This window comes from Enhydra lutris, unplaced genomic scaffold, assembly GCF_002288905.1.
Source record: "Enhydra lutris kenyoni isolate GAN:26980312 unplaced genomic scaffold, ASM228890v2 scaffoldscaffold42, whole genome shotgun sequence".
NCBI classification, from domain to species: domain Eukaryota; kingdom Metazoa; phylum Chordata; class Mammalia; order Carnivora; family Mustelidae; genus Enhydra; species Enhydra lutris.
The window spans coordinates 7,110,892-7,124,957 of record NW_019154126.1 but is presented as its reverse complement, the minus strand read 5'-3'; the positions used below and the strand labels follow the sequence as shown (position 1 = coordinate 7,124,957).

At 37.6% G+C, this 14,066-nt stretch overlaps 1 protein-coding gene across 2 annotated transcripts in view; it reads left to right on the top strand.

Annotated features, from left to right (window-relative positions):
• Positions 1-14,066, top strand: part of LOC111155528 (mannose receptor C-type 1) — a 101,218-nt gene that overhangs the window by 35,052 nt on the left and 52,100 nt on the right. For both annotated transcript variants that reach the window (XM_022515699.1, XM_022515698.1), the window contains 3 exons: positions 832-1,017; positions 9,324-9,481; positions 11,096-11,206. In XM_022515699.1, the coding sequence (XP_022371407.1) occupies positions 832-1,017; positions 9,324-9,481; positions 11,096-11,206 (455 nt within the window). The remainder of the gene's footprint in view (positions 1-831; positions 1,018-9,323; positions 9,482-11,095; positions 11,207-14,066) is intronic.

Genomic DNA, 14,066 nt, shown 5'->3' with positions numbered 1-14,066 from the left:
ACTACCAAACATGTATAAATTAACATTCATGTGGTTATAGAGTCCCTCTTTAAGCAAGGTGCATTGCTAACTTGCAGTTTAAAAGAGTATTGATAAATGGTAATGATAAGCTGTTGCATATTCCATATATATTCTCGACCTACGTTCATTACACCAGCCATGTGCCAACCCCCATGCCAGTCCTAGGGCATACAAGGATGAATAACGTGAGTTTCTGCCCTCAAATATCTTTCCTTTCCCTTTCGCCAGCTCATTACTATTACAGTTCATTTTTGCAACATGAAGTCACGATTTATGAGATTTAACCCTAGCTCCTAGTAGCAATACTTAGGATGTTGGCCACTATTACTCATTGACTTAATAATAATTATTGTGGTGTTTGTAATTTATAGTAACATTATCTCAAATGGTTTCTAGTCCAGACGAACACAGTGAGGATAAGTAGCTTCCTATTAGTATTGCTATCAATATTAGTGAAACGTTTTTACATATACGGATCCTTTGGTTCCTGTCATGTGACTTGCCCAAGATCACATGACCTGTGGCAAATTCAAAAGACTTCTGAATCTAAATCCCTTTGCTCACAACAGTGTCATACGCCGTCTTGCAGGAGCAAGCCAGAGGCCATGCAAAGGCACAGGTGGCCAGCTCATGCTCTGGTAGTTTCTGTGGGTTTTTGGTGGCTCTTCTGCCCGCACCTAGTTTATCTTTTATGAATATGCATGCCAAAAAAGAAAAATAAATATTACCTTTAAATGTTTACTATGAATTGTTTTGTGTATCAAATGATAGAAAATTTTGTTATAATTTTTAAAACTCTTTTTTCTCTAGAAAGCGATGTGCCCACTAACTGTCCAAGTCAGTGGTGGCCATATGCAGGTCACTGCTACAAGATTCACAGAGAGGAAAAGAAAATCCAAAGAGATGCCTTGACTGCATGTCGGAAGGAAGGTGGCGATCTAGCCAGCATCCACAGCATCGAGGAATTTGACTTTATCATCTCCCAACTGGGATATGGTGAGAAACCTACAACAGTAATATGCTTCCCTCTCCCCAACTCTCCATCCATCTCTGGAATTTAATCATTATCCATTTAATCACAAATGTTATGATTTAATAATTTTAATTTAATAAAATTAATGAGATTATTTACTGTATACAATAAATATTAATCATGTATAAAAAGTAAAAATTGTTCAGGAATTTAAAGAATTTTAAAAATATTTTATTTATTTATTTGAGAAAGAGAGAGAGAGAGAGAGAGCATGGGGGTGAGGGGCAGAGGGAGAGAGAGAATCCCAAACAGATTCTTCACTAAGCATGGAGCCCAATGCCGGGCTTGATCCCAGGACTCTGAGATCATGACCTGAGCTGAAATCATGAGTTGAACACTGAACTGACTGACCCACCCAGGCACCCCGAAATTTAAAGAATTTTTATTCAAGAGATGATTTGACTTATTTTTCTTTTAATATGCAATCAATTGACAGTTTTAAAAATATTTTTCTCTATGTAATCTGCATTCAGAGCAGTCTACCTTAGATTTGTCAATAATACTCCATTTATTAGAAGTAGTGGTGCATATATATTTTCTTTTTTAATGCCCTATTTTCTCTGGCCAGAAACATCTCTAAATGAACCATCTCATACTCCGGACTTTATTTTCTTGATTAACCTAGCTACTGGTGCTACGGTGTTGAGCAGTGGAAGAAACGGGATAGTTTATTGGGGTGGTTAGCTGTTGGCCTCCAACTTTTAAAGAAATGTGTGCCTCAATTTTAGGTACGTAAAGGTTCTAAAGAAAATGCACTGAACAAAATTTTGTAAAGGTTTCAAAAATCAGTTCTATCAAAAACAAAACAAAGCAAAGCAAAACAAAACAAAAAAACCCCCAAAACAAAACCAGGGAAAACGAGCTAGGAACAACTCCTCCCGGAGAAGAGGCAGGCGAGGAGGAACAGAGCGCTAACTGGTAAGCAGGGGTACCTGCTGGTTAAATGATGATAATTTTCTCCTTCCCCCCAGCCTGCTGACTAGCCACAGCTGCTCGTTTCCAGCCAGCAAAACAAGAGGAAATGGATGGTGGCGATGGTGGGGACGGCTTCCTGACGTTTATTGCTTGAAAATTGATAGGAGTCAGGATGGGGGGAGGAGGGGAGAAGAAAAATACAGTTGACAAATAGACGGGAATTAGCAGTGTAGTCGCAGAGAGCAGTTGCAAAGACCCCAAAACACCAGGACATCTAACACCCGTGCCAAATGGGATTCTTTCTCCTCTGTGTGCTTCCCTCGGTTTAATAGACCCTGATAATAGCCTGCGGCAGCCTGTAAACAACTTCTTATATTCTCTGCTTACCCATTCTGGAGAATTCAGAGCAGATGGTAATAATATAAGCAGGACTGATGTGTCTGAATAATATCATGGCATACAAGTCACAATGCTTACAGCAGGTAATAAGGTTTGCAAATGAATCACTGGAGACCAGATTAGTTAAGGGGCTGTAGTGCCAAAGTGCAAAATTTTCTTTACTTTCTATAACATGTTATAGTAATAGGAAAAGCTGGTATGTTTATTGCTCTGGTTATATAGGGAAGTTGGCTGACAAAGGTAGACTTTATTTATTGAAGTATAATTGACATACATTTTGTTAGTTTCAGGTAATGATTCCACAACTGCAAAGTGATCACCACAATATACCTAGCTATCAATATTGACTATGGTCACCCTGCTACGCATTACAACTCCTCGACTTATTAATTTTATCACTGGAAGTTTGTACTTCTTTTTTTAAAAAGATTTTATTTATTTGAGAGAGAGAAAAAAAACGAGGGAGGAGGGGCAGAAGGATAAGCAGACTCCCTACTGAGTGGGGAGCCCATCACATGGCTTAATCCCAGGACCCAAGATTGTGACCTAACACTTAACTGAGTGAACCATCCAGGTGCCCCTGAAGTTCCTATCTCTTTTTCCCCCTCACCCATCTCACCTTAACACCCCCTCTCTCCTTTACATCTGGCAACCACAAATCTGTTCTATCTATGAGTTTTGTTTTGTCTGTTCATTTGTTTTGCTTTTTAGATTTCACATATAAGTGAGATCAAATGGTATCTGTCTCTCTCTGATTTAGTTCACTGAGCATCACGTCCTCAAGGTCCATCCGTGTCATTGCAAATGGAAAGATTTTATTCTTTTTTACAGCTTTATAGTATCCTAATATGTATGTGTGTGTACAGATTGGAATATATATATATGCAGTATCTTCTTCATTTCTTCATCCATTGATAGACACTAAGGCTGTTTCTATATCTTGGCTATTGTAGATAATGTTGCAAAGAACATTGATGGCACGTATGTCTTTTTAGTTAGTGTTTTTTTCCTTTGGATAAATGCCCAGAAGCGGAATCACTGTATCATATGGTAGTTCTATTTTTAATTCGTTGAGAAACCTCCATACTGTTTTCCAAGGTGGTGACACCAATTTATGCTCCTACCAACCGCGCAGGAGGGTTCCCTTTTTTCCATGTTGCTGCCAACACTTGTTATTTCTTGCCCTTTTGATAATAGTCATATTCTGGCAGGTGTTAAGTAACATTTCATTATGGTTTTGATTTGTATTTCCCTGATGATTGGTGGTTTTGAGCATCTTTTCATGTGTCTTTTAGCCATACGGATATACTCTCTGGAAAAATGTCTATTCAGATCCTCTGCCTATTTTTAAATCAGATTGGTTTTGTTTTGTTGTTGTTGTTTTGTTTTTTTGCTTTTTTGGTTACGGAACTGTATGAATTCTTTACATAGTTTAGATATAAACCCTTAATGAATATACGGTTTGCAAATATCTTCTTCTGTTCAGTAGGTTGTCTTTTCAGTTTGTTGATGCTTTCCTTTGCTATGCAGAAGCTTTTTAGGTTGATGTAGTCTTTTGTTTACCTTTGCTTTTGTTGCCATTGCCTTTAGAGTCATATCTCAAAACATACTGCCAAGAATAATGTCAAGGGACTTACTGCTTATATTTCTTCTCAGAGCTTTATGGCTTCCAGACCTATATTTAAGTCTTTACTTTGAATTGATTTGTGTATGGTGTAAGATAGTGGCCCTGTTTCATTCTTTTGTAAGTGGCTTCCAGTTTTCCTAACACCATTTACTGAAGAGAGTATCCTTTCCTCATTGTATGCTTACCATCTTTGTTGTAAATTAATTGATTATATATGTGTGGTTTTATTTCTGGGCTGTCTATTCTGTTCCACTGTTCTGTGTCTGCTTTTATGCAGATACCATGCTATTTTGATTATTTCGGCTTTGTGATATAGTTTGAAATCTGGGAGTGTGATACCTTCAGCTTTGTTCTTTCTCAAGATTACTTTGGCTCTTTGGGATCTTTTGTGGTTCCATACAAATTTTAGGTTTGTTCTATTTCTGTGAAAAATGCCATTGATATTTTGATAGGGATTACATTGAATCTGTATATTGCTTTGAGTAACAGGATGCTTTTATAATATTAATTCTCCAATCCATGAGCATGGACTATCTATCTCTTTGTGTTTTCTTCAATTTCTTTCATCAAGTCTTATAATTTTAAGTATAGAGGTCTTTTACTTTCTTGGTTAAATTATTCCTATGTATTTTATTGTTTTTGATGCAATTGAAAATGGGATTGTTTTCTTAATTTCTCTTTCTTATAGTTCATTGTTAGTATATAAAAAAGAAACAGTTTTATATATTGATTTTGTATCATGCAACTTTATTGAATTTGTTTTCTAGTCTCAACAGTTTTTTTGGTGGATTCTCTAGGGTTGTCTATAAAATCATGTCATTGAAAATAGTGATAATTTTATTTCTTCCTTTCTAATTTAGGTGCCTTTTATTTCTTATTTGTTCCTAAGTTCTGGCTCGGACTTCCAATATTATGTTGAGTAAAAATGGCAAAAGGGTTCATCCTTTCCTTTTTCTTATTCTTAAGGGAAAAGCTTCCAGCTTTTCACCATTGAATATGTTAGTTGTGGACTCACCATATATGGCCTTTATTATGTTAAGGTACATTCTGTCTATTCCCAACTGACTGATTTTATCATAAATAGATATTGATTTTGTCAATTATTTTTTCTGTCTCTATTGAGATGTTAATATGATTTATTTTATTTTTATTTTAGAGAGAGAGAGCAAGTGTAAATGGAGGAGGGGCAGAGGGAGAGTGAGAGTCTTTTTTTTTTAAAGTTTTTATTTATTTGTCAGAGAGAGAGGGTGAGAGAGCACAAGCAGCAGGAACAGCAGAGGGAGAGGGAGAAGCAGGCTCCCCTCTGAGCAGGGAGCCTGATGTGGGACTCGATCCCAGGATCCTGGGATCATGAACCAAGCTGAAGGCAGACGCTAAACCAACTGAGTCACCCAGGTGTCCTGAGAGAGAGAATCTTAAGCCTGTATTGCTATGAACTTCCCTCTTGAATGTTTTTGCTGAATCACATGGATTTTGATATGTTTATTTATATTTCATTTCTCTAAAGGTTTTTTTTATTTCTTCTTTGATTTCTTCAGTGACTTATTGGTTGTACAGTAGCATAATTTATTTATTTATTTATTTAGTAGCAGACTTAAAATCACAACTTATTTATGATTTTTCCAGTTTTCTTTTTGTAGTTGATTTCTGGTTTCATACCACTGTGTTTGAAAAAGAAGCTTGATATGATTTCAGCCTTCTTAGATTTATTGAGACTTATTTTGTGGCCTAGAATATGACCTATCTTGGAGAATATTCCTTGTGCACTTCAGAAGAATGTATATTCAGCTGTTTTGGGATGGACTGTTCTCTACATGTAAATTACTTATCTCCATTTCCTTAAGTACTTTTTCTGGGATTTTTGTCTTGGATTTGTTTGTTTGTTTGTTTGTTTGTTTGGAACATATTTCTCTGTTTCCTCATTTTGTCTAACTCTCTGTGTTTGATTCCATGTGTCAGGTGAAACAGCTATCTCTCTCAGTCTTAGAATGGTGTCCCTATGTGAGCAATGATCCTTACCATTTAACTTTGCGGTAGTCATTAGTTGTTTCTTGAATTGTTTCTCCAATTGTTTCAAACTTAATGGGGCCCAAAACATAGTCCCACCTTACTGAAGCCCAGGACTCAAGGGGCATCCCTTGTGTAGGCTGTGCTTGGAAGAACTGTGGAGAGGTGGAGTGCTGCCTGCTGTTTGTGGGGGGCTGCAGTAGTGGCCTGGGGGGTGAGGCCCTCACCTGCCTCTGGCAGGGCTTCAGCATCAGTGTGGTGGGGTAGGCACTAGCTGGTTAGATCAACAGTGCAAAAATAGTGCCCACTAGTGCCGCCACTAGCAAACTAGAGCAAGAACACAAAAATGGTGCCTTTTTGCAGTTTTCTCTGGAGATAGTTCCAGTAGACTTTTGCCCCTTTGACAGATTTTATTTATTTATTTATTTATTTATTTATTTATTTTTTGACTGAGAGAGAGATCACAAGTAGGCAGAGAGGCAGGCAGAGAGAGAGGGGGAAGCAGGCTCTCTGCTGAACAGAGAGTCCAATGTGGGGCTCGATCCCAGGACCCTGAGACCATGACCTGAGCCAAAGGCAGAGGCTTAACCCACTGAGCCACCCAGGCGCCCCTGGCAGAATTTTTAAGATTAGCAAATAAATCTCAATTGCATATGGTCTAGGGTCTTTCCAAACTGCTGCTTTTGCTCTGGGTCTTGGGGTGAGTGAGTCTGTATATCAGATCTTTAAGAGTAGAATCTCTATTCCCTAAGTCCTTTGGTTCTCTTGGATTTAAGCCCCATTGGTTTTCAAAACTAGATATTTTGGGGACTCATCTATAATACACATCCTAATAGTTGGGGTGCCTGATGTGAGAAACAAACCCCTCACTTGCTGGGAAGGAGGTCCACATTTATGAGACCCCTCCTGATGGTGGGTCACTACACCCTGGTAGGGCTTTTAGCCAGACTAGGTCTCTGCTTCTGCTACGCATCTCAGCATGGCCTTTTTATCCTTTGTTGAAGAGCAGTTGTTCAGCTAATTCTCAGGTTACTTTCAGAGGGAATTGTTCCATATGTATCTATAGATTTTTTTTTTTTAAAGATTTATTTATTTATTTGACAGACAGAGATCACAAGTACGTAGAGAGGCAGGCAGAGAGAGAGGAGGAAGCAGGCTCCCTGCTGAGCAGAGAGCCTGATGCGGGGCTTGATTCCAGGACCCTGGGATCATGACCTGAGCCAAAGGCAGAGGCTTTAACCCACTGAGCCACCCAGACGCCCCTGTATCTATAGATTTGTTGTAGGGTTAGTTCAGGGTCTTCTTATGCAGCCATCTTGAACCACCTCTGGCAAAGATTGCTTTAAACTTCAACTGAAGAATTAATAAATTTTCGCTAGGGAAATATTCCCTTTTTTGATTATTGATAAAGCTTATTTATTTAAAACAGTGAAAATAATGTTGCTAAAGTTAAAAAAATTATAAAATTATTGTTTCTAAATCAAAAGCCTAGAAAAACTTTTTAGGTAGTTGAGATAGTATCTTTTAAAAATATTTTTATATTAATTGTGGAAATACAGTGGAGAAATTTGGACTTACACATGTAAGTTATGACTACTTCAAGCAAGACAGCTTCCCTAACCGACTCATAACAATTGAGCTAACAACTTTTTACACTCGTGTATTATATATTTTTATAGAGTCTAGCTTGTGCTTAGGAATTACAAAAACTAGACTGAGGTGCACAATTTAGTGAGAAAAAATATTTATAGGGAACTCTTTTTTTTAAAAGATTTTATTTATTTATTTGACAGACAGAGATCACAAGTAGGTAGAGAGGCAGGTCGGGAGCGGGGTGGGGAGCAGGCTCCCCACTGAGCAGAGAGTCTGATGTGGGGCTCAATCCCAGGACCCTGGAATCATGACCTGAGCCGAAGGCAGAGGCTTAATGACTGAGCCACCTAGGCACCCCATGGAACTCTTAATACTTTATTTTAATTGTGGGACCTGAGGGTTTAGGTTTTTATTAGTCTTGAACCTAAATCCTGGAAGGACACGTGAGGTCATTTTGAAGCCTGTATTTGCTGCCCAAAAGATCATGATCTGCCATATTAAGTGAAAGGAAAAGGGGATCATCCTGGCAATGTCATTCATGCCTCATGGCACTGGAAACATCTGTTGGGGCTGGCAATGAGCCAGTCAGGGACTTCTCCAAAAGCAAAGTTAAGTGACAACCTTTAGGAGGAAGAGATGAAGCCATTTAGGGAAATTCCTATATAGTGTGGCATTTTCCTCATTTTCTACTACAACATCATCTTTATAATCCTTTGACAAGTAGTTTTATTTTTGCCATTTAAAGAACATAAATCAGTCATTCATGATGAAATTTCCAATAGTACAAATTAAATAGATATTGAATTGTGTATTCTTTCATTTTTTGAATTTGCAAATATGTATGTTTCTAGCTATGAAAACTTGGGCCTTAAATTTTGTCCCATTAGTTATAATACTTAGAATTTTTAGAATTCTAACTTCAGGTAAGGTCAGTAATCTTCATAGAATAAAACAAAAAATGATCACATTTTATATCTGTACCTGGTTGTTTCTGTTTTAACTTTTATTTGTTATTTGAGTTTTTCTGGTATTTTCCGGTGAAAATGGTTACAGATTCATTTATATTTATATACTAATAAATAAGTCCCAAATGTCAGGAGAGACAGCTCAAACCCTCCGTTTATGTATGTTCTCACTCCTGTTATAGATATTGAGCTTTTTTGTGTGAGTTTTTAAAAATTTTATTTTATTTTTTTCAGTTGTCCAAGCAGATATTGAGTTTTAACAGAAACACCTAGAATGTTGTTAATCACAACACAGTAATAAAATAGAAGTGGCTTTTAATAATACTTTAAAACATTCATGAGATTTAATAATAGTCAAATAGAGTAATAGATAAGTTAGCTATCATATTTCTAACACTGTGAGTGCAGTTGTTATGGAAAGTTATTTATAACAAAAAAAGAGCTTCACAAGATAGGGGATAACGAAGGACCAACTTCAGACTCGTTTTACCAACTGCCAGGAGATATATTATACCCCCAAAATAAAAGAATAAAGTTGCATTCACAATGTTAATAGTACGTTGTGCAATTAAACTAATATTGACAATGTTAAATGTAGCTGACGTCTCAGATTAACACTCAAGAGGATGGTCTTTTATTCGTTATAATATTAAGGGAGTAGAACTTTTGTTAATAAAGCAGGGGACCTTCCTTTCCTGATAACCTCCCGATTTTTGGAAAGAAAACATATGTACATTACTTTTGTGTCTTTCTTCCTGTTTAGAGCCAAATGATGAGTTATGGATTGGCTTAAATGACATCAAGATTCAAATGTATTTTGAGTGGAGTGATGGGACCCCTGTCACATTTACTAAATGGCTCCGTGGGGAACCAAGCCATGAAAACAATAGGCAGGAAGACTGCGTTGTAATGAAAGGCAAGGTAAGGCAACTTTATTTGCTGATATCTAGCAAAAGCCAGAGGATATTTTTCTTCCTGCCTCACTCACTACACATCATCATTTAGATTGGTATTAGTCTAGGTGATCTATCTATATTTCAATTGTTTAGCAAAGTCAAATTTTCAAGAGGACTAGAAAATCAATAGAGAGAAACTTTCAGTTCAAGGATGAAATTAACCAGTGACCCATATTCATACTGTTCTTATGCTGAGTTCTAAAGGGCAATACATAGAGCTTGACTGAGCAAACGAGAGCTTTGGTTCTATTTTGACTTGTTTCTCTGAGTTGATGTACTTAGGTCTGTTCTGGGTTCCACAATCTGCAGTCTGTATTGGGAGGGTTACATGTGTTCTTTTAGGATACATGGAGATGTCACATCTGAAAAAATTGTGCCTATGTCCTATATATAACTCTCGTGCCTGAAGAATACGATCAAAATATCTTTCGCTAATGGGTAATGAACATGGTGGTTGAGAGGCTGGGTTTTAATGCATGGCTATTTTCACATTTATAAGATGGGCATAATAACTGTATCCAGCTTAATAGTAGATATAAGGATGGAATGGGTTAATGAATATAATAAGCACAATGACTGACCCAAACCTACTGTTCAGTAGTTATAAGCTTCTGTTTCATCATGGGGTTGTTTTCATTGTGATTAATTGAAAGCTTAAGAAAAAAGTAAGTGTTAACTATTGAAAGAGTAGGCCGAAGTGTGGAGGAAACCAGAAAGCATCATTCTTGTGAAGAACTGAAGGACAATATGGCCAAAAGCCCAGAGTTAGAGATGGAAGGGTGGGTAAGAACACTAGCAACTGCTGAGGTGGAGAAAATATGCCTTTGTCCAGGAGTGGCAAGACCAATTTTTCAATTTAGAAATATTACTCTGGCTGAAGGTTGAGTGCCAGATGGCAGTGGGTTGTTACTGAGTGAGAAATGAGGAATCAGAGGCAGACAATATAGAAAATATTTTTCAAGGTGGTTAGTAGTTTTGTGAAGGAGAAGAGAGGCCTTTTTTTTTTTTTTTTTTTTTTTTTTTTTTAAAGAGAGGCCATTTTGACGTGAGGTCTCTAAGGAAGGGGGAGTAGGTGCCATCTGAAGCAGAGTGGGAGGTAGAGCCTTAGACCCAAGAGGACACTCATTAATATGAACTGGAAAAGGGAGGAGAGGTGACTGGTTTCAGGTGTGTTTTCGAATTTGGTGTGTTGGGTGAGGGAATTTTCTGGATGAGTTTCTATGTACTTGGTTAACTTGAAAACAGTCGACAGGAAAGGCTGTGTGTACACCTTCTTTTGGCACCACCACTTAAAGGCTGACAAGCTTTTTTAGTTTCTTTCTAGATTCCTCTACACAGTGGCAGGGATAGTTAAAATATAAAAACATATTGGGGAGCTTCAATCTCTTTCACATCTTTGTAGCCAGAACCAAATTTGCTGTTGAGTTATAAAATGTCAATTTACCTTTCCTTTCAGAGATGCCATTTTTCTCTTAACAATCTTTGTTTTTCTTTCCTGAGGCCCAATTACAAGAAAACTGCCTCAGAGTCAAATATCTGATAATCACTATTTTTTTTTTCCTCTCTTTGCTTTCCACAGGATGGGTACTGGGCAGATCGGGCCTGCGAGCGGCCTCTTAACTACATCTGTAAGATGAAATCTCAAACCCAGCCCTCGGGAACAGTAGAAGTAGAACAAGGCTGCCGGAAAGTGAGTGTAGAGCATGGACGATAAGTTCAGACCCGAAAATATTATGTGATCTCTTGGCTTTATTTTTTGGCGGTGAAAGTGCTTTATTATTGTCATAGGTAGCCAAGTGTTCCAGCTGTTTAGATGTTCAACAGGTTCTTGATAGGATTTGGTATCATTGTTCTTCCTGAAGGCCTCTTTGGGTGTTCTCTGCAGTTACCGTGGGTGCATGTGGTCAGCAGCAAGTTTCAGAATGCTGTGGGAATTCTCCTACCCCAATGGGGGAATGAGAACAGAGAATAAAACCACATGCCCGTGGAGCCTGGTAAGGGTAACAAGATTCAGGTGGGTTATGGTCATGGAAAATGGTCATTGAGGCCTTGGTAGCCGATGATCCTATGGGTGGTAGAAACATACCCAGCAGATAACTGTTAAGTTTCAGATAGCAAGCTATCCTGCCATTTTCTCCATTTATAAGGATGGCCTCCATTGAGGACGCTGCTTCTGGTGGGGATTCCTCCCAGGAGATCCCTTCAGTGGAAGGCAGATGAGACTAGCTGGTGGTAGCTGGTGGTAACCATGGAGTAAAGCCATGCCATCTTAGCATGTGTCATCCTTGCCTGTACCTCAGTTCGTTGCCGCTCCCTGCATCTCTTTTAATACTTTGAGATTGAAGTGAAGGGTCTCTGTGAAACAATTTCCAACAGCAGAAAGAAACTCCAAAATACAGGGTGTATGGTTATCATTTTCCTGTTTAACGCTGAGTTGCTTGTCTTCCTCTTTTTTCCTTTCTCACTTCTCTTGGATAAAAATAAAATAGAAACGAAATTTCTTTCCAAGCTCGTCATGTTGTGATCAGATCATCTTGTCACAAACACCAGAAGGCTGAGAGTTCATGAAACATAATTTAGGACTGTCCAAATAAATCATCAGGAAACATCGAGCAGACACAAAATCAGAGACCGTTAACGATATAGAGGATCTTTGTGATAATTGAAATCCCCCCTTTAATTTTTATGTTCTGGAAATTCAGCCCAGAGAAGCTATGCCTTTCTTGGAATGACAGAAACAAGACTAGAACCCTGGCCTCCTGACCCCACGTCTCACACTGAGACTACTGTGTTCACTGCCAGTGTGTTTACTTTTGCTTTGTCTAATCATATGGATATATGGGAGAGTGTATATTATTGTAATTTTCTATAAATAAGAAATAATCTTTAAATGTGATTACTTCTATACAATGGATCAAAGTTTGTATACATATAACAGTTATATAGATAATAAAAGTTTTATATATATATATATATATATATATGGTCTAGTAATTGTCATATCTATAATGTCTGATAAAATCCACTTTAATCATAGCGTGGTAGTAAGATAAATAAGATAATATCCATAACTTTTTGTTGAGTGTATTTATTATGCTGTCAATGATCTTAAAGGATAAACATTATGTTCCTAAGTAGACAGGAGGGGAAACTGAAGCTCAGAGACATTTGGTCAGTTTAAAAATACCTCCTGTGGCTCAGAGGGCTGGGAAGACTCGAACATCGAACAACAACAAAAAAATCCATTCACTAGTAAAGAAAGATAACAAGACTGTTTCTTTTGTTTTTTGTGGTTTTTCTGTTTGTTTGTTTGTTTTTGTTTTTTTCCTGTCTGGGTCTAGGCACTTGGTGGTGTGGGGACATTTTTGAGAATTCAAAACCACAAGTATATTATACAGATCTGGGATTCAGTTTTCAATTCATTGCTACCTTTGTGGGCAATCTGGGGCAAAGTGGTCCTGAGTCTCTGAGATTCCAGGATGTCTGACAGATACAAATGTTAAGCTGTTTTACATAGAAGTTCCCTTTACCCAGCTGACGAGTAATCCCCTGGATGAGTTTGAAATCTTGAAGTTATAGAATCTACTACCAGGAGCTTTAGATGGTGAGATTAGTGGATGTGACATTCAAATGAATGTGTTTTTAAATACTTACAGAAATGAAAGGTGAGCATGGAACCCTGGACCAACCAAGTTTTCTTATCAAGTACTTCATTACGATTCACTTCCAAATATTTTTGATTTCTATTAAGATTTCTTTGATCCTTGAATTTAGAAGTGTGTGTGTGTGTGTGTGTGTGTGTGTGTGTGTGTGTGTGTGTGTTGATATTGGGTGGGGGTTTTGGTGGTAGTGATGAGAATTTTTTTTTTTTTTAGTTTTTAAATAATTAGAAACTATTGATTTTAATTTCACTGCATTGTGATCATTAGTTGTGGTTATTGTTACTTCTTGAGGCTTTCTTCATGGTCTAATTCATAGTTTTGTTAAATTTTCAGTGGGGTTGAGCAGAATGACTTTTTTTGGTAATTTTATTTTTATTTTAATTATTTTTATTTTTTTATAAACATATAATGTATTATTAGCCCCAGGGGTACAGGTCTGTGAATCGCCAGGTTTACACACTTCACAGCACTCACCATAGCACATATCCTCCCCAATGTCCATAACCCCACCACCCTCTCCTGACCCCCATCCCCCCAGCAATTCTCGGTTTGTTTTGTGAGATTAAGAGTCTCTTATGGTTTGTCTCGCTCCTGATACCATCTTGTTTCATTTATTCTTTTCCTATCCTCCAAACCCCCAACATTGCATCTCCACTTCATCATATCAGGGAGACCATATGATAATTGTCTTTCTCTGATTGACTTATTTCGCTAGACATAATACCCTCTGGTTCTATCCACGTCATCACAAATGGCAAGATTTCATTTCTTTTGAAGGCTGCATAGTATTACATTGTATATATATACCACCTCTTCTTTATCCATTCATCTGTTGATGGATATCTAGGTTCTTTCCATAGTTTGGCTATTGTGGACATTGCTGCTATA